Raw genomic sequence first — 27550 nt, 5'->3', positions numbered from 1 at the left:
TTGACTATGGCAGACCAACACGGCTACTTATCTGTAACTTATCTCTCGTTGTTGTTCTTGCAAGCGACTCCTCCCGGAATATCCCCGTAAGCAAGGAAAGCGCGCCGCTCTTGACCTTTTTCCTAGCTCTCTGGGTGAGATGGAGCGGAAGAGCGGGCGGGGACCGCTCCTGGCCCGGATGTGACGTCGTCATCCCGCGCCGGCCGCCATGGAGCTGCTGGCGGAGGTCTCCCTGCGGGGCTCGGCGCTGCTCCCGGGGGGCTTCTGGGCGGCGGTGGGCGTGTGGCTGGAGAAGCCCCAGGTGGCCAACAAGCGGCTGTGCGGCGCCCGGCAGGACGGGGCTTGGCGGGCCGCTCGGCCCGGGGCAGGCGGGGAGGGGAGCCCCGGCAGGCGAGCGCTGGAGGCCGCGTGCGAGGCCTTCTGCCGCTGCTGCCGCGAGGACTTCGAAGGCCTGGGCCTCGCCGGCCCCGCCGAGGAGGAGCTGGAGGTGGTGCTCCGGACGCTCGTGCCCAAGGCTTGCCCTCCCGCGCCCGCCAGGGAGATGGTCGTCAAAGGTGACTTCGGGGCGGGAGGAGGAGGAGGAGGAGGGATCGGGGCGGCCGTCTCGGCCCTGCCTCGCGCCGGCTGCGGCTCCCCAGAGCGAGCTCGGACCTTGGGCGGGCAGGTGGGTTGAGGAGCTTTGCTTGTATGCCCCGCCGCGAAATTTAGCGGTGAATGACAGCAGAAGGCATAATTGTTATTTATACCCCGCTCATCTGGCTGTGTTTCCCCAGCTACTCTGGGCAGCTTCCAACCGAATATTAAAAACAATACAGCATCAGACATTAAAAACTTCCCTAAACAGGGCCGCCTTCAGTTGCCTTTTAAAAGTAAAATAGCTGTTTATTGCCTTGACATCTGCTGAGAGGGTGTTCCACAGGGTGGGCGCCACCACCGAGAAGGCCCTCTGTCTGGTTCCCTGTAACCTCACTTCTCGCAGCAAGGGAACTGCCAGAAGGCCCTCTTTGGAGCTGGACCTCAGTGTCCGGGCTGAATGATGGGGGTGGAGACGCTCCTTCAGGTATACAGGAGCCACTCTGTGCGGGGCAAACGGAGAACGCTAAGGGCTTGTCCACAGTTCCACTTGGCCCATGCATAGAAAGCACAGGTCTGAGCAGTTTCCCGTTTGGCCCACCGCTTCCCCCAGGAAAACTTGCTCTTTGCTGCTGAATTGGGAGCAGTCGTCCATCCGCGGAAAATCTAGTTGACGTTTGCTCTGATTCAGCGGTAAAAAGCGGGTGTCTTGGGGCGGGTGGAAGCAATGTGGCAAGCAGAAGTTTGGGTGAGCCCTAGCTTTGTCCAAAGTGGGCCAAAGCAAAGAGAAAACATTCAGAACATCAAAAATGAAAAGTATTGGATATATATATATATCACACACACACACACACACACAGAGAGAGAGAGAGAGAGAGAGAGAGAGGGAAAGTCAGTATATTCAAAAATCAGCTATGTGCTTGATCTTGGTGGGCAGAGACACCTTATTACTACAGTGGTACCTCAGGTTACATACGCTTCAGGTTACAGACTCCGCTAACCCAGAAATAGTACCTCAGGTTAAGAACTTTGCTTCAGGATGAGAACAGAAATTGCATGGCGGCAGCGGGAGGCCCCATTAGCTAAAGTGGTGCTTCAGGTTAAGAATGCACCTCCGGAACGAATTAAGTATGTAACCAGAGTTACCACTGTATAGGCAATGGCTTCCTTGTGTCAGTGTGGCTCCGCTAACTAGCAGCACTGTGTATTTCTGTGTTCTGCGCAGGTGGGAAAGCATTGGGCCGTGCTAGGAAAGGGCTTGAGCATCAAATGGCAAGAGCCTCCACAGCCATCCACAATAGGGTGTTGGCCTGCTTACAATGTTATTGTAAAGGTTGCAGCAATATAATGCAATATAATGCTGCAATATGATGCAATATAATGCTGGCCTGCTTACAATGTTATTGTAAAGGTTGCAGCAATATGATGCAATATAATGCTGCAATATGATGCAATATAATGCTGGCCTGCTTACAATGTTATTGTAAAGGTTGCAGCAATATGCAATATAATGCTGCAATATGATGCAATATAATGCTGGCCTGCTTACAATGTTATTGTAAAGGTTGTAGCAATATGATGTATGCTACGTAAGTCTTAAACACTACTCTGTTTCCCAGAGGTAAATAAAACCTACTGTTGTGAAATATTTACAGATATATTTAATGGGACCGTAACTTTTTTGCCATTGGTACAAACCCATGATGGGAAATACAAGATCAAGAAGAGCAATATTTATCAAGTTCGACTTCTGCATACACAAGACAATGAATGGTGGGTGCTGAGAAGATTTTTCACTCTTTGGAATGTATTTGTCATGTGGAATTATTACGGTGTGTGTGGTGGCTAGAGTATAACATTTTTGGAAATTTATGAAACCATTAAATAAATCATGCACACCCAACTTACACATTGAAATATAAGCAGTTGACTGCTTCCTGACACACCTAAACCTATTTCACTACTTTGGTAGCATAAAAAGCATTTATAACAGGTGGCATACAGGCAACTCCCCATTTATGTGTGGGTTCAACTGCAGGTCTACCTCTTCTGGGGCTGAAAACAGCGTATGTGTCAGCAGTCACGCATCACTTAAGCGTGCAGAAAATAATTGCCACCTGTATATAATTTTTACTATTTAGCCTATATATGAAATTTAAAAAGCGGTCCTATCTATGTTTACTCAGACTTACCCTGATATATGGAGTGTTTCCCAGTTGTACACATAGGACTGCAGCCTCAAAAGTATGGAGGCCCAAATTAAGGCAAGCAAAATCATGAATACTCCCAATCCTAGAGAAAGAGTGCTCCAAACTTCTGCACGGTGCTACAATAAAATTTATTGATACCAAAATTGTCTCCTGCTGTCATGGTATTAAGGGCAGAGCACAGCATATTACTTGTGGAAAATAAACACCCTTTAATGCTAGTATTTAAAACAGTAATATAGTAAGCCCACAGCTTGCATAGGAGTTACATTCCAAGGGTTTGCCTGCAAAGGCAAAACTTTGCAAAGTCCAGAAGACCCCCCGGAACCACCCCTGCGTTACTTCCTACATTACTAGGTTCTGGAAAGGATGTTTGAGGCCTCTGGAAGGCTGTGGGAGCCTCCCATGAGATCCAGTAAGCAAGGTGGTGGGTTTAAAAACCCATTTTGGGCAGGAAAATCTGGCACAGAAAAAGCTTTTTAAGTAATCTGTCTTGCTTACCCAGCTCTGGGGAGGTCATGCAAGATCTAATGAGGCCTTTTGAGATCTCGAGATGGCCCATTCTGACCCGTGATAGAAACTCAGATATGTAAGCTAATCACCAAATGGTACCTTAAACCTAAGTTATGGTCGCCATAATGGAACATATTTTTTAAAAAATGAAATATATTGCTATTATGATTATTTTCATTTCTATACCACTTTATATTTTAAAGAAAATAATCTCCAAGTGGTTTGCCTGCCTAATTTATAGAGATGCCCCATAGCAGAAGTCCTCTAGGAAGCCAGTGTGGTGTAGTGGTTAGAGTGTCGGACTAGGACCAGGGAGATTGGGGTTCAAATCCCCACTCAGGCATAAATCTCATAGGGTGACCTTGGGCCAGGCACAGCCTCTTAACCTACCTCACAGGGTTTTCGTAGGGATTAACTGAGGAGGGTGAACTGTGTACTCCTTGGAGAAAAAGGTGGGAGATAAATGCAGTAAATAAGCTCCCCTTACCTGCTTAAGAAAACCGGAGGGGCCAGCCAGAAGGAGACATCAGTTGCCAGTCTGGCATCTAGAGATCTCCACATGGTCATAATTGGACCCTCGGCAGTTGCAAAATGTGCCTGGCACCTGGGGAATTTCCAGCATTGCTTCTGACACTCTTCCCTGCTCTCCATTTATTAATTTTTCTGCCACTCACTCAAAGCTGCAATCGCATAAGTAAACCATGTGTAAGTTGCAGCTCTGCGGTACCATAAATACTAGCATCTGTAATCAGAATCTGTTTCTTCATAATTAATAACTGAATCCGAGGCTTCATTTTTATCTCCATGGATGGCAAAAAAGTTGAGTTTTGCACAAATGGGACCAATGTTTCCATCACATCTTGGTCATATCATTTGGTGTGAGAATTCTAAACATGGGTCAGTTTATTTCACGTGAAGGAGTCTGAAGCATGTACATAACAGGAGTTGGAGGCTGCATCACACAGATCTAAGTGTTATATATCTCTACAGAATACACAGAACTACAGGCGTCCCACACTTACGTGAGGGTTACCTTCCGGGCCCCCACAAGAATAAGCGGAAATCGCATAAGTGGGAAACACCCTCTAGAAAGCCTCTAAATGCAATTCCCGCCCCCCTCTCCTACTCTCTCTCCAATCTACTTCCCTTTCAACTAGAGTTGAAGTTCTGCTGGCTGGAGGACATATGGAAAGTGGCGGCAGCTGCTGCGCTACCACCTGCGTCAGCTGCTAGACCTAAATGAAGCCCCGCTGTGCCTCCAGTGTCTGGAGCTTCTACCATCCCTGAAGTCCTCTTTGGGCTCCCGGGGAGCCACAAGAACGCTCCAGCTCTCTCTTGCCATTTCCTGGTTTGACTCTGTTTCCAGACCCCAAACGTCTACACGGTCATGCACAAATCAATTGCACTTAAGTTGGACGCCTGTATCATTCTATAATGCTATTGATTGTATTACCTAAAACTCTTCCTGCAACACATTCTTTGAGAGTGTAAACCGTTGTCTTAAAAAGGATTTCACTAAAACGAAATTCTTTATCGTCCTAATTTATCAGTTTTATCACTGGGGGGCAAGGTGACATTTCCTCTCCCCCCCCCCACCATTGTTTTCCTCATAGACCTCTGAATCTCTATTACCCAGACAGCTAACTTAGGAAAAAATATTTCTTCAAAGTTTATTGAATTTTTTCCATTAATGTGGTTCAGTTATGCCAAGCTTCTCTCTTTTAAAAAATATCCAGCCTAAAACTTAAAATTGCATTTAATAGAAATTAGGAACGTTGGACCCAGTCATGATGACATAGACCTTTGTTACAGCCAGATTGGTTTTGTTGCAATGTGTTTTGCATGGGGAAGTCCATGGAAACATAACCTCTGGCCACCTTTTAAATCCCTAAGTGGTTTGGGCCCATGGTACCTAAAGGACCATTTCTTTCCGATACGAGTCTGACCCTTCAGGGTCTAAAGGGGAGGCTGTTCTTCACATTCCCAGGAAAGTAAAGGCATGATTGCTTGGGATGCCAGAGATCGTATTCTCTATGGCTATTCCCAAACTGGAATTCCCTTTTCCAGGAAATTTGGTTGACCTCCCTTCTTCCAGACTTGTGGTCAAACATTTTTCCAGCAGGTGTTTTGGCCTTGTCAGACCGAGTAGTTTTTAAGAGACCAGTCCTCTGTAGGTTTTGAGGTTTATCTACTTTTCTTGCCTTTGATCTTCAAGGTTTTATGATTGTATTGATTTGTTTAATGGATTTTGTGGGTGTTTCTAAAAGCATTGTGTCTGCAGTGCGAGAGCAGGGTATATATATCTGTATATAAACTAAGAAAAATAGGTGGCATAAGTCCAGCTTGGCTTGTCTGTCATTTTTCTGCCTTGTCTTCTGATAGGAATGGGCACATACAAAATTGAGTAAGATAAGGCTAATTAGGTAGTGTGCTAGGCCCTCAAGTCATCTCAAAACCTATTTTATCCGTCATCTTATTTCTTTCCCCATTTCCTGGAAAGAAAGGTTTAGCTGACAGAGTTAAAATCATGCATCCATAGCATAAATATGCAAGAGCCATTCCTCAGAGGTAGCCTCCTATTTTTGATACCTGATAAATTCATAGACACACACTGAACCACAGATGATTTAAAGCATTTTATTACTGAGCAGCTCTGATTTCTTTTTTTCTTTTTTTAACGTTGAAGGTCTATTTCAATGTTTACATCACCTCCAGAAAACTACATTTCAGATGGAATTCTGTGCCCTAAAACAACATGGCTTGGAAGTGAACTGCTGCCAAAACTTGCTAAATGGTCCACAGAGACCACAAAACGTGAATTTAAGAACACACTCTCTCTCATTTCTGTTGCTAGATACAGCAAAATTTATCAAGATCTAAAGGAAAAGTACAAAGACATTGTAAAGGTAAAGAGCAGAACGACCAGATAAGCTTTTTGCTATTCATTTTTTTTATTAAAATGTATGTGACAGTGTTTGTATTTCAAATCTGAATCCATGCTAAAGAAACTTGATTGGAATCTTTCACTCCATATCTAGATATTTGTGTGGTGGGGAATGTTAGTATTTGTGATATGGCACAGTGATGAGCAAAAAGCCTTGCCTTTAGGGATTTTCAAGACAGCTTGCCTCCAAAACATCCCTCCCTCAAAATGCTCCAACCTTGCCCAAGAGGCAAACTGCCATTGCTCAATTCCAGTCTTCTTATTCGTACAACTGGCTCTGTGGACCTACAGTGGAATCTAAAAAAAATGGGGCACTTTCTAGAAAGGCCCACCATTCTGGTGAGTTTTCTGTGGGCTGTGTATGTGTGTATATTCCCTGCCCAGAAACCTATGTCCCCACTGTGGAAGGATCTGTGGATCCAGAATTGGCCTCCACAGTCACTTAGGGACACACCGTTAAGACCATATTCATGGAAGACAATCTTTCTCGGCTACGAGTGATCACCATAGAGGGATACTACTATCTACTATGTGTAGATATGTGTGGTTTTTTTGTATGTGTGTGTACAATTCTGAATATTCACAGCTAAATTAATTGTCATTTTTGCTTGTTTACCTGCAGGTATGGCCAGAAGTAACAGATCCAGAAAAATTTGTATATGAAGATGTTGCTATAGCGTCATACCTGCTGGTGCGTGGTGGTACAAAATATCTCTAAAAATGGAGATTTATCTTTTTTTTAAAGAAAAAGATTTCACATAGTGCTTGTAAAAGACAGGATGGAATTTTAACAAATGGAAATATGAATTTCACTTTAAAATGCACAGCTGATATAAAACTCTGAAATAGAGACAGAAATAATGGTCTCAGCTTGGAAATGCATTTCCAAGGGATGACTGATAATGAGAGATGATGGCTTTGGGTTTTAAAATATTTGATTTATCATGTGTATGTTATATCTATGAAAAGGAAAAGTACAAAACTCAGTGCACAAAGAGAAGAAAATGCATTGACACACAAGAAGACAAAGCAGTAAGAGCTAAACATTTGTCTTCTTGTGTGTTTGCTTTTTTTTCTTTTTTGCACACTGAGTTGTGTACTTTTCCTTTAAGAGGTATTCTTCGTACAGGCAACTCCCCACTTATGCGGGGGTTAATGGAGTCTCTGATTAACTTACATTTCTTAAAGAATGTAGATGGACATTTCTTTATCTTTCTTGTCAAAATAGAATGTAGCCACGTATTCCTATTGCAAACACCATTAGAAAATCATCATGATTTCTGTAAACCAACAAACCTTTTTATAGTTTTCTTTAATGCTGTTTTTGCCACCAGTGGTTTTTTAAAAATCGGGTTTTGTCTTTTTCTTAGATCCTTTGGGAAGATGAGAGAGCTGAGAGAGGATTGTCCAAGAAACAGTCTTTTGTGGATCTTGGCTGCGGAAATGGTCTCCTGGTTCACATTTTAAACAACGAGGGGGTAAATAATTTGAAGTTGTCAACTTATTTTATTTCTTTATAAAACATTTATATACTGCTACCTCATTACTGTGAATAACTTCAATATTTTTTATAATACAAGAAAAGCACACAAAAATTTAAAACTCAAGACTACAACTAACTATTATAGAAAGATTTTGCCTCAATGTCTGCAACAACCCAGCAGCATAGACAAGTTTTCAGCAGGCATTTAAAGGTTGAAACAGAAGGTGTCTGCTGTTACTCATGCATTCTGCTATATAAACTGAAATACTACTGGGTTTCTATGTCCCTTAGTCCTATGCCTGCCTGCCCAGAGTATATTTTCTCTCACTTCTGCAATCTCAGGACAATGGGCAGTTGGAGCAGAACGGTTTTCCTGGTAAGGTGGGGAAAAGCAGGTTCTCTCCAGCTGCTCCTTGCCTGGCCGATGGTTGTGGCTTGAATGGTATTCTATTTGGGATTGAAGGCTCGCAGCCTTTAAATGGGCCTTTGGCTGCTGGCTAAGGCCATAGGGGATGTGGATCTGTTTATTTTTAAATGGATGTGTCTATTTTTGTGTTATGATTTATTTCAAGCTTTTGGAAACTTTCTGGCAGAAAACCAGCTCCCAGATACGTATAATCACTGCTTCAGCCTCTAACAGTGAATAGTATTCTCGAAGGGGCTTTAATAGGGGCATTCCTGTTAACAGGAGACAGTGAACTGCAACATTTTGTTGTAGGACTCACATAAATACTGTATAAAAACTTGTCTTAGCTCTGATGAAGTAGAATCAGGCAATACACTGGGATGAGGGGTAAGGTAAAAATATGGTTTTACAATCAGGCATCAGTCCTGTGAGAGTCCCCGACTTTCATTACAATTTGTAATGTGCTGCCCTGGACTCCTTTAGGAGGAAGCATGGGATATAAATTGAACAAATACTAGTAGAATTTATGCTGATTTCAGGATGTATGGTGGCATTCTGTTCACTGTTTGTATCGTTTTTGGAAGGAGCATCTAAAAAGTAAGGTACCATTTAACTGATAATTCACACATGGAATCTTTCAGCATCCAGGCAAAGGAATTGATGTCAGAAGAAGAAAAATATGGGACATGTACGGCCCACAGACACACTTGGAGGTATTGTTGAAACATGGGCTTTCTGGGTGGAATCTTTATAAACTGCATCTTACTCAGAACTGCCTTTTGCAAACAAGCTCACTTCCAGTACAGTCCTGTGCATGATTACTAGGAAGTAAGTTTCATTGAGTTCAGTGAGGTTTATTCCAGGAAAATGGATATAGGATTGCAGCAGAAGGGCAAAAGACCCACAACTCACAACTTTATGTAAAGCACATCAAAATGTAGCCTAGCCCATTTTGTAAGTCTGTATTTGTGCACAAGGTTGTGCAGAGAAAACATTATATCAGCTTCCCTTCTCCACCCCCCCCCAATTGGTTGTGTTGTTAACACTGGATACTTATATTTTGATCTCTCAAACGGAATAAGAGTAGTTAACAGGAGTCAAAGAAGTCTTAGGCTGATCATTTGTAGGGTTTCCACAGAGACCTGATGTTCATATACTTCATAAGGACTCTTCGTATTACCTGTATCATTTGCAACTGAGCTTTTGTTGTTGCAATGTTTTATGTTGTAAGCTGTCCTAGTTTCTTTTTAAAGAAGAGTGAGGTAGAAACTTTGTACAATGAAGAAGTAAAAAAACAAATTAATCCCGCATTCACTTTAATTTGGATTGTTGATTCCTTCTCTTTTTTTTATATAAGATATTTATTAAAGTTTTTAAAGGTACAAAAAGAAACATCAAGAAACACATCCTTTTAAACAAAAAAGATGAAATACAAAAAAGAAAGATCAAAAAGAAAAAACAAAGAATTAAAATCCATTAAACAAAAAGAAAAATCAAGAAAAAATACGGCAACTCTTCCCATTTGTTTTCTTTCATTAGCTTATTTCCCTGACCTCCTCACACTTCCCTTTTTTGTATTCTAAGTCAGTTATCCATTTCAGCAAATCCTTTCCCTCTTTTCAGATTTTTGTCCTGTAAATTTATCTTGATATTAATATAAGTTTATTTTCCCTCCTTTCACCAATTAACAGTCTGTTTTTTCTAAATCTTTGTGACATTTCTGCTAAAATCACATGAATTCATTCCAACATCATTCTAACATTCATTAATCTTACAATACTTCCGTAAATAAACTTTAAATTTCTTCCAATCTTCCTCCACCGACTCTTCTCCCTGGTCTCGGATTCTGCCAGTCATTTCCGCCAGTTCCATATAGTCCATCACCTTCATCTGCCATTCTTCCAGCGTGGGTAAATCTTGTGTCTTCCAGTGCTTTGCAATAAGTATTCTTGCTGCTGTTGTAGCATACATAAAGAAAGTTCTGTCCTTCTTTAGCACCAATTGGCCGACCATGCCCAGGAGAAAGGCCTCTGGTTTCTTCAGAAAGGTATATTTAAATACCTTTTTCATTTCGTTATAGATCATCTCCCAGAAAGCCTTGATCCTTGGACATGTCCACCAAAGGTGAAAGAATGTACCTTCAGTCTCTTTACATTTCCAACATTTATTATCGGGCAAGTGATAAATTTTCGCAAGCTTGACTGGTGTCATGTACCACCTGTATATAATTTTCATTATATTCTCTCTTAGGGCATTACATGCCGTAAACTTCATACCTGTGGTCCATAACTGTTCCCAGTCAGCCATCATAATGTTGTGTCCAACATCTTGCGCCCATTTAATCATAACAGATTTCACCGTTTCATCCTGAGTGTTCCATTTCAACAGCAAGTTATACATTCTTGACAAATTCTTAGTTTTAGAGTCTAACAGTTCTGTTTCCAATTTTGATTTTTCCACCTGGAAGCCAATTTTTTAATCCAAATTATATGCCTCCATTATTTGATAATAGTGAAGCCAATCTCGCACTCTATTTTTTAATTTTTCAAAACTCTGCAGTTTTAATCTGTCTCCCTCTTGTTCCAAAATTTCCCAATATTTTGGCCATTTGGCCTCCATATTGAGCTTTTTCTGAGCCTTCGTTTCCATTGGTGACAGCCACCTTGGGGTTTTATTTTCAAGCAAATCCTTGTATCTTATCCAAACATTAAACAGTGTTTTTCTGACAATATGGTTTTTAAACGCTTTATGTGCTTTGACCTTACCATACCACAAATATGCATGCCACCCAAAAACGTTGTTAAAACCTTCTAAATCCAACACATCAGTGTTCTCAAGAAGCATCCATTCTCTCAGCCAGCAAAAAGCGGCTGATTCATAATAAAGTTTTAAGTCTGGCAGGGCAAATCCACCTCTTTCCTTAGCGTTGGTTAATATCTTAAATTTTATTCGAGGTTTCTTGCCCTGCCAGACAAATCTAGAGATATCTCTCTGCCACTTCTTGAAACACTCCATTTTATCTAATATTTGCAATGTTTGAAACAAAAACAACATCCTTGGCAATACATTCATCTATATCGCAGCAATTCGGCCTAGCAATGATAACTTCAGGTTTGACCATATTTCTAGATCCTTTTTCACTTCCATCCAACATTTTTCATAGTTATCCTTAAACAGATTCACATTCTTGGCAATCATGTTAACCCCTAGATATTTCACTTTCTTAACCAGTGTGAACCCTGTCTCCTTCTGAAACCTTTCTCTCTCCATCACTGTTAGATTTTTCTCTAAGACTTTAGTTTTCATCTTATTCAACTTAAATCCCGCTACTTGTCCGAATTCTTGAATCAACTCCAGTACTCTTTTAGTACTAGATTCTGGCTCCTGTAGTGTCAATGCCAAATCGTCAGCAAATGCTTTCAGTTTGTACTGTTTAGCTCCAACTTGTATACCTTTAACTGTTTGGTCCCTTCTAATCATGTTTAGAAGAACCTCCAGGACCGATATAAAAAGCAATGGAGAGATTGGGCAACCTTGTCGTGTTCCTTTCTCTATCTTAAAATCTTCCGTCACCACATTATTCACAATTAATTTAGCCTTTTGTTCTGAATAAATTGCACCTATACCATTTTCAAAACCTTGACCAACCCCCATCCCCTGTAAATTTTTCTTCATAAAACTCCAAGAAATGTTGTCGAAAGCTTTCTCCGCGTCCACAAATATCAAGACTGCTTTGGTATTAATATTCACTTATAACTTTTCTAAAATGTTAATTATGTTCCTCGTGTTATCAGACAAGTGTCTACCCGGGAGAAAGCCAGCTTGGTCTTTATGAATTTCTTCTACTAATACCTTTTTTAGTCTCTTTGCCAAAATGTCTGCAAAGATTTTATAGTCCACATTAAGCAAAGATATGGGGCGGTAATTCTTAAACTCTGTCTTCTCAGACTCTGTTTTCAGTATAAGTGTAATATAAGCTTCCTTCCACGACTCTGGTGCCTTTTTCCCTTCCAATATTCCATTACACACTTCCATTAAAGGCTGTATTATCCATTCTTTCAAGGTTCTGTAATATCTTGAAGTCAAACCGTCTGGTCCTGGGGATTTACCCAATTGCATATTCTGGATGGCCCCTTCTATCTCTTGCTCCGTTATTTTATAATTCAGCATTAACTTATTTTCTTGAGAGATTTTTTGTAGTCCATTTATTTTCAAAAAACTGTCTATATCCATTTGTTTCTGAGTTTCCTGTGTATATAGTTGTTTAAAATACCTCTGAAAACACTTTCTAATCTCCGCTGGATTCTGTATGTTTTTCCCTTCTACTTCCAAATTTGTAATAGTGTTAAGTTTCTGTCTTTTTTTCATTTGCCAAGCCAGTAGTTTTCCACATTTGTTTGCCGATTCAAATGTCTTTTGTCTCATCTGTTTAATTTTCCATTCTATTTCCTGATTTATCATTTTCATATATTGTACTTGATGTAACTTTATCTCTTTCAAAATCTCCTGCGATTTTGGCTTCGCTCCCAGTTTCTTCTCTCCTTCCTTTATTTTCTCCAAGATCTTGTCTTTTTTCTCATTTTGGACTCTCTTTTGGCTCGCATTCTGTTGTATCAAGAATCCTCTCATGACCGCTTTACTTGCGTCCCAAATTACTCTTTTTTCTACAGTGGTATTCATATTTATCTCAAAATAGTCTCTCAAAGTTTTTTGGGCCTTCTTGGTCACTTCTTTGTTCCTAAACAATGTGTCATTCATCCTTCATCTGAAGGAACCAGTTGATGTTAATTTCAATTCCATCTTTACAGCATTATGGTCGGAGCACATTTTGGGGCCTATTTCCGCCTTTCTAGTCTTTGGAGCCAGCCCTCTAGTTATCCAAATTTGGTCAATTCTTGTCCATGTCATTTTGGCCTCAGAGAAGAAGGTTCCCTCTCTTCCCAAAGGGTTTTTAATTCTCCAATGTTGATTCCTTCTCTCTCTCAGTGTCTCAACCTTCCCCATCAATGTGAGAGAGAATACCACACAGTAATTGACCTATACATTATGAGATAATACATAACATATTAAGGTGGTTTAGGGGAAAGGTTGCATTTTATTTCATTTTTAATAGCCTTTGGAATTCGCTGTGACCCATTGCATAAAAGCATCTTGCTCATAGTATCAGTGGCGTAGCGTGGGTTGTCAGCACCCGGGGCAAGGCAAGTAATTTGCGCCCCCTAACCCATGGATTTGCGCCCCCTAACCCGTGGATTTGCCCTAACCCCAGATGTTGCGCCCGGTGCGGCCGGCCCCCCCTGCACCCCCCACGCTACGCCACTGCATAGTATAAGCTGCAATGGATACAGAGAAAGGGGGTGTATTAAACAATCTTTTTGCCTCAGGTGTGAGGTGGCACTGAAGTGAAGACCCTTTGCCGAAGTGATCAGGAAGAAATCCAGATTTTCTATTTAGTAGGAATGGATGATATGAAAAATCCTATGGGCTACAACCTAGAGTTCTCAAAAGAGATTTTGAGTCTTAAAGGTTTATTACCAAAACTTCTGTTAGAATTTCTCAGAAGGTAAAATAACCTTCCGTTTTCAACTTCCCTCTTGTTTTAAAAGAATAAGCTTAAATACATTCGAATTGTTTTTTTAAATGTGAAAATAAGAGTAGTATAAATGTAGGCTTTGAAACATATAAGAAACATAAGACTGCAAGGAGATCTCCTGGGTCAGAAAAGAGGCCCCTACCCAGTCCAGTATTGTGTTCTCACCATGGCCTCTGAGAAGCCCATGGGAAGCCCAGAGAGATGAGTAAATCAAATTGTGAACCATTCTCAAAATGCACAACATCACTAACTCAAGCTGTTTTGGAAATGTAATCAAACTGTAAATCTGATGTGGATGCTAATGGATTTCAGTAGTAAAACACTACTACCAATTTTGTTTACTTTATGCGACATATTGTGTAAAAGGCATTGTTTTGTTTCCTTTTAGGAAAATACAGTTAGTCCAGACAGTCTGTATCCAGATGTTGACTGGCTGATTGGAAATCATTCTGATGAGCTGACACCATGGATACCTGTAATTGCAGCCAGGTACCAAACCTCAGTGCTTTTAAAAACAAAATGGACGCTCTTATCTTAGGATGAAGAACCAGTATGGAATGATATATCTACTAATCGCCTTTCTGCCATGGTACATGGAACAAATAAAAGCAGAATAAGGATAGTATAAAAATCAACTACAGCGGTACCTCGGGTTACATATGCTTCTGTTTACAGACTCCGCTAACCCAGAAATATTACCTCGGGTTAAGAACTTTGCTTCAGGGTGAGAACAGAAATTGTACGGCAGCAGCAGGAGGCCCCATTAGCTAAAGTGGTGCTTCAGGTTAAGAACAGTTTCAGGTTAAGAACAGACCTCCAGAACGAATTAAGTACTTAACCCGAGGTACCACTGTATATCAAAAACAACAACACACACCACAAAATACAGTTTTTGGGGAGAGGATCTGAGCTGAAGTAATGGCGCCCGTGAGAATGGCAACAAAAGCTTCAGTAAACGCAAAAGTTGCAGAAATGAACTTGGGGTGAAAGAAACTCCTCTGAAGCCTAGGAAAGTTGGGTTTCTTTAGAACAGGCTTCCTCAACCTCGGCCCTCCAGATGTTTTGAGACTACAATCCCCATCATCCCTGACCACTGGTCCTGCTAGCTAGGGATCATGGGAGTTGTAGGCCAAAAACATCTGGAGGGCCGAGGTTGAGGAAGCCTGCTTTAGAACATAATCCAGAGAAAAGAGCAACAGAGGTCTGAGTTTGCTTCAAGGGCTTTGAATGCCTGAAAGGTTCCTCCACATTTGCTGCACACCAAACGCCACGAGAATGTGGCTATTGGTGGGATGGGACAACCTGGGAAGGGCAGAGAAGCAAACTGAAGCATTTGCTAAGGGATTGATGTGGAACTGCCAGTGGGTGGGTTGTTAATGGTAATGATCTCTGTATGTTCTATTAATGTTTAATTGTTTTAAATGACGTTTTTAGCTATTTCTGTTTTATCTGTAAGCTGCCGTGAGTCCCTGCCAGAGAAAAAGACAGGATATAATTTTTTTAAAAAAATATTATTTAAATTCTTACTTCCTCTTCACCATAAGTTCCCAGGGCAGGTTAAACCAGTGTAAAATGCAATATTTAGATGAGCTAAAACCATCTGAAAACGGAAGAATAATAGGTTGAGGTTGGTGGTGATGGGGAGCAGAATTTTTGGTGACGGATAGTACTGTGAACAGCCACCAGGGGGCAGTAATCCATTTAGATGAGGTATATCAACTCAATTCAGTTTTATTTCTGTATTGGCTGTGGGCCATGAAAGAATACAACATTCTACTTAAAAGAATATCTATATCTTACTGATTATTATAGAAAATGAGTCAAGAAAAAAATATTTAAACGATCCCATTAGCAGTCTACAACTGCAAGAGAAATTGGAGCTTGAGATGGAATAGAATAAAAAGCTTTCGGGAATCTGGTGTTCTTTTAGCTGGAAGCCAGATTCCAGGAAGTCAAGGCAGCCTTGGCTCTTCTATAGTCCACCTTGCCAGGGAAATGCTCTGACCCAGGCTTCCTCAACCTCGGCCCTCCAGATGTTTTTGGCCTACAACTCCCATGATCCCTAGCTAGCAGGACCAGTGGCCAGGGATGATGGGAATTGTAGTCTCAAAATATCTGGAGGGCCGAGGTTGAGGAAGCCTGCTCTGACCTTAGACTGCATGGCAAAGTGAAAGGGGAAATAGGAGATCAATCTGATCTTCATAAACCCTAAACTGTGACACTTCTGTCAAATCCAGGAGGTGCAACAGTTTGTAGATTTTGCATAAGTATTTGCAGATGTAATTTCAATAGATTCATCACATTTCCCTTATTGCAGGTCTTCCTATTCTTGCCGCTATTTTCTGTTGCCTTGCTGCTTCTTTGATTTCTATGGAAAGTACAACCGAAGGCAAAGTAAGAAGACCCAGTATAGAGAGTATCTTGATTTTGTTATGGAAGTGGGATTTGTATGTGGCTTTCGTGTGGAAGAAGATTGCCTTAGAATTCCTTCAACGAAAAGGGTAACTTCCACATGCATTGTTCTTAATCCATTTTAATTGCTTCATATAGCCTTGGGTTTTAAAAGAATATCTTGCTGCAGCCTGGCTGAAAGTAGTGATGGAAAGCTCTTGCTCCCCCCCCCCCCCCCTGTATTTGCACTTCTCCCAGTCAATGTCTAATAATCCTGATCGGTTGGATTTCCCTTGAAATAACAAAGTAAGGCAGGAAAGTGTTTGGTTAAGGAAGGCTGCATGGCCAAAGAGCTAAAAACTGGCAGCATCTTAATAAACCTAGATTGTAGAGCTGTAGCAGTCCTATCAGTGCAATACATTTTAGCAAATCTCTCTTACAGAACAGTTGAGAGCACAGAATCTCACTGGTTTCAAGATGAACTTGAGTTAAATACAGGAGACTGAAATTATCCAGACTAATTGGACATTTAAAATATGTTATTAAGTTGTGTGTTTTTAATCACTTGTTGTTTGCTGCCCTGCACTCCTTTGAGAGGTAGGGCAGGATATAAATGCGGTAATTATTAATAAGAATCAATCATGTGGACCCTGCATAACACTTGCATGCGTGAGGAGCACCAGTCCCACCATAAACACCTGTCTGTAGACAAGTTTTCTTAGTGAGATAGGTGTTGCTTATCTATAAATGTTTTATACTACATCCACATGAAGTTGGCATCAAAATGCCAGCCCATAGCACAGTATGTTGTTCTGAACCTTGTAAGCTCAAATCAACTATTGCAAAGCAGACACCACAGATGGGGCTTTCATGTCATCTAATACCCCACTGAACAATGCATCACACTGTAGGCACATCAGAAATGCAACTTAAAACAATCAAGTTATTACATGGTAGACTTTTAAGGTTAGGAGGGAGGCTGTTCTCTCTTGGTGGTCCTTTTCTCCTCTGGGTCTTCCACAACCAAAGACCGAATATTAAGGCAGGTTGGGCTAGTATCCCGAGGAGTGTTTAGTGGTGAAGTTCTGATTGCATAGTTCCTTATTCTGGGATTGTGGGAGTGGGGGTGAAGCAACTTCCTAGCCCAGTTTGGCTGGTGATTCTGCTGAGTTTTCCCCTTCCCCGAAGCTATAGGCGCTTTAAACAAGAGGATCATGCTCTCTGCTTTGCATTCATATCTGATGTGCTGAACATTGTCTGATCCAGATTTAATGTGGGAGGATAATACATTGGTTGTTGTTTGGAGGAGAGTGTTGCCTTATGGCCCTATAATACAATATAATTGAGGCAAGCTGCTTGAGTGGGAGGGTCTCTTTGTTCAGGGCATATAATTTTGTGTTTTGTGTCTAAATAGCATTAATTCTTCTGCTCTTAGGTATGCCTGATTGGGACGTCTAGAACATATCTAGCAACGCAAGGTGCTGTACTTGATGAACAGCGAGCACAGTATATCAGTCGGCGCCAGTCAAACTTCATGGTAGCACCAGATCATCAAACAGATGGATTTCATCAACATGACAGCCTCCCAGCTGCAAGCGATGTCACCATCTGCCCAGCAGCAGATACAAAAGTATCCCAAAAGACAGATGTGGGGAAAGTCCTAATATCTGGATTTCTGCCCAGGGGAAAAGAACAAGTGAGAAACTGTACTACTCTCCCCCATGATTTGGTAGACAAAGTGGTTTTGAAGGTAGCAAAGTTACTGTTAAAGGAAACCAAAGGGAGTCCGCTTGAAATGTCCAACACGTGGAATCGAGGAGGTGAGAGTTTTGCTTCACGTATTATTTTAAAATGGAAGTTTCCTATAAATTGAAATCGTCTATTATATTTGAATTCACAAACCTCATCTGAAGGATGTTAAAAAGCATTCTGGGTAATCACGCTGAATTCATCATCATACAGAACTGTAAATTGCAGGCACCCATTGTTTTCTAGCAACTCTTAAATATTATGGAGTTTCTGGAATGGAAAAAGTTGACATCCAGCAAGTCATAAAAATATATTGTGTTATAATGGCACAGTAAAGGCTTGACACAGACAGCATGCCTGGAAAGAAATTAGTCTTTAGATACAGCCCTTTATTAACAAGAGATTTCTAGGCTTCTCTTGGGCCAAAGCCCTCCTTGGGTGCACCCAAATAATGGTAGAATTGCTAATGTTTTGGGGAGAGGGTATTTCTTGGAGATAGGGGAGAAACCAAGAGGGGATTTTTGTAGATGATAAGGTAAAGGGACCCCTGACCATTAGGTCCAGTCGTGGCCGACTCTGGGGTTGTGGCGCTCATCTCGCTTTATTGGCCGAGGGAGCCGGCGTTTGTCATCAGACAGCTTCTGGGTCATGTGGCCAGCATGACTAAGCCGCTTCTGGCACAACGGAACACTAAAACCAGAGCAGCGCACGGAAACGCCGTTTACCTTCCCGCCAGAGCGGTACCTATTTATCTACTTGCACTTTGACGTGCTTTCGAACTGCTAGGTTGGCAGGCACTGGGACCGAGCAACGGGAGCGCACCCCGTTGCGGGGATTTGAACCGCCGACCTTCTGATCGGCAAGCCCTAGGCTCTGTGGTTTAACCCACAGCGCCACCCGCGCCCCTGTGTTGTAGATGATAAATGTGTATAATTCTAGTAGAGGAGATGGGGTCGTGCTTCATTTCCAGAAAGAGGGGCTGGGAGCCGTGCCTGAGTAATATGTCTGGTGGTGAGCCTGGATTCTTGATTTTAAATGTATGTGGGTGGATAAGTTGTAATTCTTAGCGGTGTGTGAAATGCATTATTCACATGCTCATAAGCAGTTCTTCCTCTTATATTCTAGGACTTAGCCAAGTATCATAAACAGATTTTAGTATTCATCCCTGGGAAGCTCAGCAATAAATAGTACTCCGTCCAAGGCTTTGTTTTGTCTGTTTTCAACTTCTTGTTTTTGTACTGAATAAATGTGAGCATACAGCAGAGAGGAAGTTTTTGGAGATCTTGCCTCAGTTGGTTGAGATGTAACCAAAAAATAATGGTTTGATGCTGTGTGGACAAGCCTTGTGCTCCTGTGCTCTGACTTCCCCTCTTACACCTGACCTAATTTTCTGTTAGTCCAGTTCAGATTCAATGGTCTGTTCACACTATAGATTTCCCACTTAGGATGCAACTTTAACTATAGTTACCTAGTGGTTCCAAGATAAGGAAGCCTTTAGTCCTGGCATGTACCACTCCTTGGTTGGCAGGCTGGATCCTCTAGCAAGAACATCACCATGGAGGGGTGTCCATCAGCTTCAGGAGCAGCCCTGCTTGGTTAGGAGCAGCAGGGCTCTAGCATCATTCATATCACATCGTTTGAATTATACTGAGCTTTTGTTTTTCTGAGAGAAAGACACATTTATAGGGACTCAGACGATCATTTTATTGCACCGCAGCCCTGAAGTTCTTGGCTCCCACACTCAGTTTCGCCCTTTCTCCCTCGGAGCAGGAAAGCAACTGGTGCTGAACTAAAGTGTTACTATTCTTTTCTCTCGGCTTCCAGCAGAAGAGAGGTAAAAGGACTGCTTGGTTGCAGAAACCACAGTCTGTCACTTGGCCAGATCCCCTGCTGTTCTTCACACAAGCGGCCATCAGTTTGTCTTGGAGGCACCATTGCTCTCCTCAACAACTAGAGAACACAGGTGCCAAGAAAGCAGTGAGAAGTGTTACGAGTGATATCCCCAAGAAGTTTGATGTGTATTCTCCTGCTTTCTTTGCTTTATAAACACCAACATGGTTACCAGCAGTGAGATCCCCACTTTCCCTGCAGTGAAGGTACCTTGGGAAGGATGGTAGATCTCAGTTTCTCCTCTCTGTAGCATCACCTCTTCCTTCAGTCATCAGCTTCAAAAGGGGAAGTGTAGCAAGAGCCAGACAGCAGCCCTGAGGGCTGGCGGATCAAGGATCAACAAAAAAGGAGGAAGATGGCACCTCTGGGTCTCCCTTCCTCTCCTGAGTAAGCAGCTCCCCCTTCGCATTCTGAACACTGGGTTGTAATTCAGTGTGAGTAAACGACAGAGTTGAGGGTGCATTCTTTTTAAAACCAATAGAGAAATTAATCCAATAGGCCCCATTTATTTCAGTTGAAAACAAATGTTACCATGTTCCAAATGGAAATGTGTTTCTCATTTGCCCTTATGTCTGTTTCCCATCTGCTCAGCTTCGCCCCTTGGCCAGAGAATCCTCTTACTTGTTCCCTTGTCTCCTATAGAAGACCGTAACCTCCCAAGTACACCAATACTTGTAGATTCTCCCTTTTCAGATTTATTGTGCACATTGTTAAGAGATGTTGTAAATTTACCACGACATCCTTTATTACATTCATGACAGCTAGGAGACATGAGTTTCTCATTAAGTTTCTGTCTGTTCTACCCAAAAGCCTTTTTATGTTGACTATTGCTGCTTTACCACGTTTGTAGAATCAGAGAACTGTAGAGTTGAAAGAGACGTCAAGGGCCATCTAGTCCACTCCCTGCCATGCAGGAATCTCAACTAAAGCATCCCTGACAGATGGCCATCCGACCTCTGCTTAAAAACCTCCAAGGAAGGAGAGTCCACAATTTCCCAAGGGAGGCCAATTTCCCGAGCTGAGCAGCTCTTACTGTCAGAAAGCTCTTCTGCATGTTATTCAGAACCATTTTTCTTGTAACTTGAATCCATTGGTTGGGTCCTAGGCTTCAAAGCAGGAGAAAATAAGCTTGTTCCATCTTCCACGTGACAGCCCTTGAGATATTTGAAGTAGCATTTTCCTCTCTCTCCCTGGGCCATGATCTTCAACAGGAAGGATGAAAAAACCACCTGTGCCCCAAGGCCCTTCAGCTTCCTGCCCAGAGTTTCATAGCCCTTGCCATGTGTCAAAGGCGCTGTCTGGCACTTGTCTGGCACTTGTACCCACGTGAATCAGAAGGCAGGCGTTGCAGTCAGAAGGCTTTATAAAACTTGGCAACTTTTCTGTCACATTGTGAATCTTTGCACCTGGAAGACAGCACACCTCCCAGGACATCCTGTTAACTCCGCACACGGCTGCCTCTGTCCTTCTCAGTAGTGAGTCACTTACCAAAACCCCACGTCTCTTCCTCCTCTGGGGTGTGGCAAGAATTGTTCTGTGCACCGTACCTTCCACAGCCACCTGTTTTCTGAGGTCTGCAACTGCTGTTCTTGCTCCTCTGGCCCAGAATCAGTGACCGAGGTAAGGGCATGGAATCAATTTTGCAGCTCCAGTGACACAGCATGGCTTCTAACAGTTCTGCTTCTGTGTGTCAGGCTCCTCCAGAGGGTTGACTCCCCCATTGACTCTTCCTCCTCGAGGGGCACCCCGCCTACGTCTCTGTTCCAGGACAGCCCACTCTTGTCTAGTGAGAAATTCCTCATGTGGATAGTTGGGCCTCAAGTTGCTGTACCTTCTCTTCCAGCAAGGCAACCAACTTGCACTTGCTGCAGGTGTACCTTTGCACATTCCTAGGCAGGAAGACAAACATGGCACAGGTGTTGCCCATCACTTCAGCAGCTCCTTCGCCATCCATGTCTCTTGGTCCTACATACACCATGAGACAGCACTCCAGGCTCTGCTTCCAGAGACTGCAATAAGCTAAACAGAATAGCTGCTGGCTGCTAATGCCTCTTCCAACTCACTTGGCATTCAGTTGATGGTCGTAGGTTTCCTATAATACCAAATTGGTCACATGGTAAGTTTAATGGTAGATTAATAGCAAACCAATTTGTTAGTTTTACCTCTTTGTTCTTGACGTGTTTCTCATAATACTTGCATACATGTTCTGACCCTGTAGAACAAATTTCAAGGAAGTCCTCCATTGCCTTGTAAGCCAAAGGTCACAGGGCAGAGCAAGATTCCCTCAGCACTATTACCATCTGGCAGCACCCATCCAGAAATGACCAGAACCACTGTAAGCCCTCTAAGCCCAGCGATAATAGACAATCCAGAAGGATACCATGACTGATGGTCTTGAAAGTCTCCAAAGGGTCTAGAAGAACTAACTCTTCTTTTCTTTGCCCTCTCCTTGTATCCATTCTATGACATAAGTCATCCACCGCAGCAGTCAAGCCCATTTCTCTTTCAGACGTAGGCCTCAAGCTGATCAAAATAATCAGCAGCATGAAAAGTTTATGGTGTTACAAAGTCAAAACCTACACCAATACCTTGCTGAAGAATGGCAAGTTAGTGACCAATGCCACAAGATCTGAATTTAGCCTTTTTTTAGGAGTGGCTTCACAAGCACCATCTTAAAGCCCCCAAACCAAAGTCCAGACTTCCACTCTTGATTTTACTGATTTAACCAGACAAGGTGGGCAGGGATCCAGCAAACAGGTGACAGGGCTTCAAGAGCACTGCTAGATAGAATGTTGGTCCTGTCTACCTGTGACTCTTATCATAACCCTAGTGTCAAGGTCATCATGGGTGTGAGCGAATTTATCTGGGAAACGCTTAGCAAAATGTTCACAGCAACTCTTTAAAGGCTTTAGGTGGTACTCAGAAGATGCTTTACCACTTTCAAAAGTTGTGCTGAATAACACTTCCAGGTGACGAAATAGTAAAACCTCTCAACCACCATCACTGTATTGACATTATATAACTGGGCAACATGTTGAAACCATTCCCGCTGTGCACATCAACTTTACCATTGCAACACACATTCCATCCTGAAGTGAAGCATTTTCATTGAAACCTTAGGCAGGATACATTCACAGGGATAGATTTGATGCTTCACCACCAGCTATATCTCTTTTCTCCATATACCACTTTCTGTAGTCAGCATGCAAGATGAGGCCACAGACAGTGTTATTATACTGCACAGGGAGTTTTGAATACCCTTTTTTTTGGTCAAAGCTCAGCATCCTGTCATCACTTGCACAGTAAGCACAGTGGTCCACAGACAGTTGTATAGAAAGAAGTGGATTGTTTAATGTTGATATACATCGTAGCAGCTTAGGCACATGAATTTGGAAGTTCTGTAACCATCAAAATTACAATATGCACGTATGAAAATTACAGAAAGTAGATTCCTTCAAATGGCAGTAGTAGCTACGTTGCTCTATATTGGTCAGAGCTCTTGTCTTATACAGGATGATAACTTAGTTAATGGAACTAAGTTCAATGGATAACTTAGTTCAATGGAACCTCCAATTCTGAGTGCACAAACCTTGTGTCCGAGGAACAACTGACCTCTTAAAAGAGGTCTTATTGCTTAAAAGTAGTAGCTAAATATGCTGGTGCACACATGGCCAATGAGAGCATCTTCCTTTAGTGCCTCTTACAGCAAAATGAAGCATGCAGACTGGAAGCACAGGGTGTAATTTGTTCTATTTGCCTACAAAGACAAGGGTATTTCCCATAGCACTCTTAAGAGTAGTGGCCTGCTGTTCTCAGAAGCTCAGAACTGAAAATATTGCTGAGGGTTAGCAATTACTTTACATAAACATATTGTTTTCTGCAGAGAGTCTCCCCCTGAGTGAAATTGCAGAACATTTGGACAAGGACACTTTAAAAAGGCTGAAGAATGAGTATGGAGGCCTCCAGACCTTACTTAGAAACAATCATCAAGTGTTTGAAGGTAAGGACAAGGTTTGTTCAGTGACTGGTAGTCTCTTATATGTTGGTTTAAGTATGTGGAAGATGAATGATCTTAGTCTAATGACTGCTTCACCTCTGTCACAAGCATGTTGGGTATTGGATTCAAACAAGAGCAGAGGTGTAGCTGGGGGGCACTGGGTGCCACACCACAGCGGGTGGCACTTACTGCCCCCGAGCCATGCGTGCCTTCTGGGAGTGACGCGGTGGCTCAGGCGCATGTAGGCTCCATGCTACTCAAAAAAGCAATGTGGGCCTGCAGGGTGCCAGAGTGGAACGGGGCTCGGGCACCGGGATTCTGGCATGCCCTGCCCTGCGGGCGCCTCGGCCCAGGTGCCCAAGTGGCTAGCTATGCCGCTGAACAGGAGTGTAAGCTTCCTAGGAGTTCTGAAGCTGTAAACTTCGTCTTGGTTCCACATCATATCTGCTCCTCTCCAGCCATGGCTTAATAATAATTTTATTATTTATATCCTGCTGGGTTTCCCCAGCCACTCTGGGCGGCTCTCAACAGAATATTAAAAACATGATAAAACATCAAACATTAAAAACGTCCCTAAACAAGGCTGCCTTCAGATGTCTTCTAAAAGTCAGATGTTTATTTCCTTGACATCTGATGTGAGGGTGTTCCACAGGGCAGGTGCCACCACCGAGAAGGCCCTCTGCCAGGTTCCTGTAACTTGGCTTCTCGCAGTGAGGGAACCGCCAGAAGGCCCTCGGAGCTGGACCTCATTGTCCTGGCAGAACGATGGGGGTGGAGACGCTCCTTCAGGTATACTGGGCCGAGGCCGTTTTGGGCTTTAAAGGTTAGCACCAACACTTTGTTGTTGATAATTATACCTTCACAAGCTCATGGGAGAGGATTGTGGATCATGGCAGGAAGCTCTACAGATCCAGACAGGCCGCAGTAATTTAGTCAAGATACAACTTGAGAAGAGAAGTCTTTATGGTACAGGATGGGTGTTCTTTGTGGAGATAATATGCTTTTTCAGTGCTGATGCCTAACAGAAAATATTTTTCTAATTTGATGCATCAGTATGTAGGTAATATCAAATTTGCCTTTTTTAATTGTAATACTTGTATTTCATTAAGTATTGGTTTACTTCCCCTCCAAGGCATCTCACAAATTAGCTAGAAAATATATAGTAAGAATATTTTAGGATGCATTGTATTCTCTTTTTCTCTCTTTTTTATTTTAAAAAAACAATGTTTAGAAAAGTAAAGTCTTTTTAGTTGTAATTAACATTTCCTGATAATGTAGGAGAGTATTCTGTTTACAATAATTCCTCGATAGATTAGAGGGGCCTGTCTGTCACTCATCCTGAGTGACTAAACTCCCAGTTTAGTTCTGTTTTCTGATTGGAAAGGCAGAGTGTTCCAGGATTTCCCCCTGCCTCCTTCCTCTTAATGTGGAATAACAGAATTACCAGCTCACTGGAACATTCCCTTTATATAGCTTATACTTTCTTATGTGCGGGCTGAAACTGGGTAATGGTGAATTAAGAGCACTGCAAGCACCACAGGGACACAAGGATAGACTCTCCAGGATTTCAAACAGGCATATTTTCCTTGTTGTTGTTATTGTTTAGTCGTTTAGTCGTGTCCGACTCTTCGTGACCCCCTGGACCAGAGCACGTCAGGCACTCCTGTCTTCCACTGCCTCCCGCAGTTTGGTCAAACTCATGCTGGTAGCTTCGAAAACACTGTCCAGCCATCTCGTCCTCTGTCGTCCCCTTCTCCTTGTGCCCTCCATCTTTCCCAACATCAGGGTCTTTTCCAGGGAGTCTTCTCTTCTCATGAGGTGGCCAAAGTATTGGAGCCTCAGCTTCAGGATCTGTCCTTCCAGTGAGCACTCAGGGCTGATTTCCTTCAGAATGGATTGGTTTGATCTTCCAGTCCATGGGACTCTCAAGGGATTGAACTTGTGGCCTTTTGGCATGCAAAACATTCTGTACCACCGAGCAGTTTATGTTAAATATGATCATGCACAAGGGAAGTTTTCCCCAGCTCCTTTTTTAAAAAAAACAAAAACAAAAGCTGAGCATTTGAATTCAGCTTGCGATGCATTACAGAATTGAGTTTATGCTGAAGGCACAAGTTCTTTGCTTTTAATTTTTTTTTGGATTTTTCTTTCCCCTGATCTTTTATTAGCAGATTGTTGGTACCTGTAACCCATTTGAGTTCTTCTATATTACCATTCATATGCTTGCAGATGTAATGTAGTTTTTTCCATCCAAATATATATTTAGATTTTACACGCCGCCCTCATTCCCGTGTATTGCCAAGCCAAATGATGCCCGTTTTGCTTCTCCCCCAGCTAAGCTAAGCGTTGCGGCACCTCAGAGACTAGCAAATCTCACATGCATATTTGTCGTGTTTAAATTTACTCATCCAAATTTCTTGTGGTTCTTATTCTGGCACTAATTCTTGTAACCCTTTGTTAATATTCGGGTCTGTGTGTTTCTCTCTCCTTTCCCTCCCCACCCTTTAATTTCAGTTCTAAATGGGAAAGTTCATATTCGTGATTGGAGAGAATGGAAACCACCAAGGAAAAACAAGCCTGGCACGCAGCTTAAGCAAAGACTTCCTTCTAAAGCATTTAAAACGCGCCTGTGTTGGTTTCACATCCACCATCCTCAGGGCTGTCCGTTGTCTTCTGAACTCTGTTGTTATGCTCACGGTAGTGAGGAGTTGAAGCCATCTCTGAAAACAGTGACAAACGATAAAGGATTTGGAGGATTTGGGAGTTAAACTTATGCTATTTGGATGGATTTCTGATTGAATTTCATGTACATTGATTGTACAGTGGTGACATTTATGTTTTGTTCCACTTTATGCCTGCTCTTCTCTGAGACTCCTCTCTGTGGTAAGAGAATAAAGGTTTTTAAATCTCTTCTTGGCGGGATCCATGGTTGGGTGGTCGATGTGCTTTCCTAACAATACGAAAGTCCATTGGTCTGTTGAATTTCAACCTTGATAGTCTTCTGAATTCTCTGAATAACTCAGAGGTTATAGTTTATAGTGTTCATTTTGTTTCAGTCATATCTCAGAACAACCTTGAGCCAAATCTGCCTCTGAAATTACATATCTGATGGGCAAATGTCACTGTATGACTTTGCGCTGCCAGTTGTTTTTGTGCTGTCTCAAACAAATCCAGGCACATATTCTTTTTACGTTTGGTGTAAATTCAAAGAACACAGAATTAATCATTTTTATTTCTGTGAAAGAGGAAGGGGAGAAGAGTTTTGATATATAAGCTCTGAAGATGTTTCAGTGCGAGGGAGGCGCAGGTCTGAGCTTTCCTGAGCTACGTCCTGTAATTTCCTTTTGGACATATGCGCCCCTTTGTTATCCTGCCCTGATTTCCATTTTAACAAGGTGAGCTAACCTGTTTTGAGCAGAGGACCACATTCACCCATGATACACCTACCTGCTGTGGGTTTGCATATTAAAGTAGCTCGGGGTGGGAGACCTTTTTAATAAACTGACAAAATGGGGAAGGGGGCTTGGGGTCAGCACTATACTTTGACAATTTTAAACCTCACACTAATAAGATTTCAGCACTTCGGAGACCTGAATCTTAGTCTACTTCCTTCACAAATAAATAAAACTTTTACTGTTTGTGTCTGTTGTATTACACTGCTTGTGGGGAGCCATGTTACAGAACCTTGAAGTCCCTAACATAAAAGTAGGGTGTGTTTCTACAACAAACAAATGCTGATAAACTGAAGCTTCATTCAGGTAACTACTTTGTCTTGGGGGGGGGTGTAGACTCTAGCCCAGGCAT

At 42.3% G+C, this 27550-nt stretch overlaps 1 protein-coding gene across 2 annotated transcripts; it reads left to right on the top strand.

Annotated features, from left to right (window-relative positions):
- Positions 1 to 179: 179 nt before the first annotated feature.
- Positions 180 to 26656, top strand: TRMT44 (tRNA methyltransferase 44 homolog). Of its 2 annotated transcripts, XM_083630426.1 has the most exons (11): positions 180 to 554; positions 2229 to 2346; positions 5980 to 6199; positions 6860 to 6928; positions 7608 to 7715; positions 8768 to 8839; positions 14108 to 14208; positions 16037 to 16220; positions 17546 to 17930; positions 23633 to 23749; positions 26261 to 26656. In XM_083630426.1, the coding sequence occupies exons 1-11, from the start codon at positions 209 to 211 to the stop codon at positions 26512 to 26514; spliced, it is 1974 nt and encodes a 657-aa protein (XP_083486552.1). In that variant the 5' UTR covers positions 180 to 208; the 3' UTR covers positions 26515 to 26656. The 2 variants fall into 2 exon arrangements, with proteins under 2 accessions (XP_083486552.1, XP_083486553.1); XM_083630427.1 differs by lacking the exon at positions 2229 to 2346 and having other exon boundaries at positions 438 to 554.
- Positions 26657 to 27550: the final 894 nt, after the last annotated feature.

The sequence above is a fragment of the Podarcis filfolensis genome, assembly GCF_964270895.1.
Source record: "Podarcis filfolensis genome assembly, chromosome: 9".
Lineage (NCBI taxonomy): Eukaryota > Metazoa > Chordata > Lepidosauria > Squamata > Lacertidae > Podarcis > Podarcis filfolensis.
This window is presented reverse-complemented; position numbering and strand designations above follow the sequence as displayed.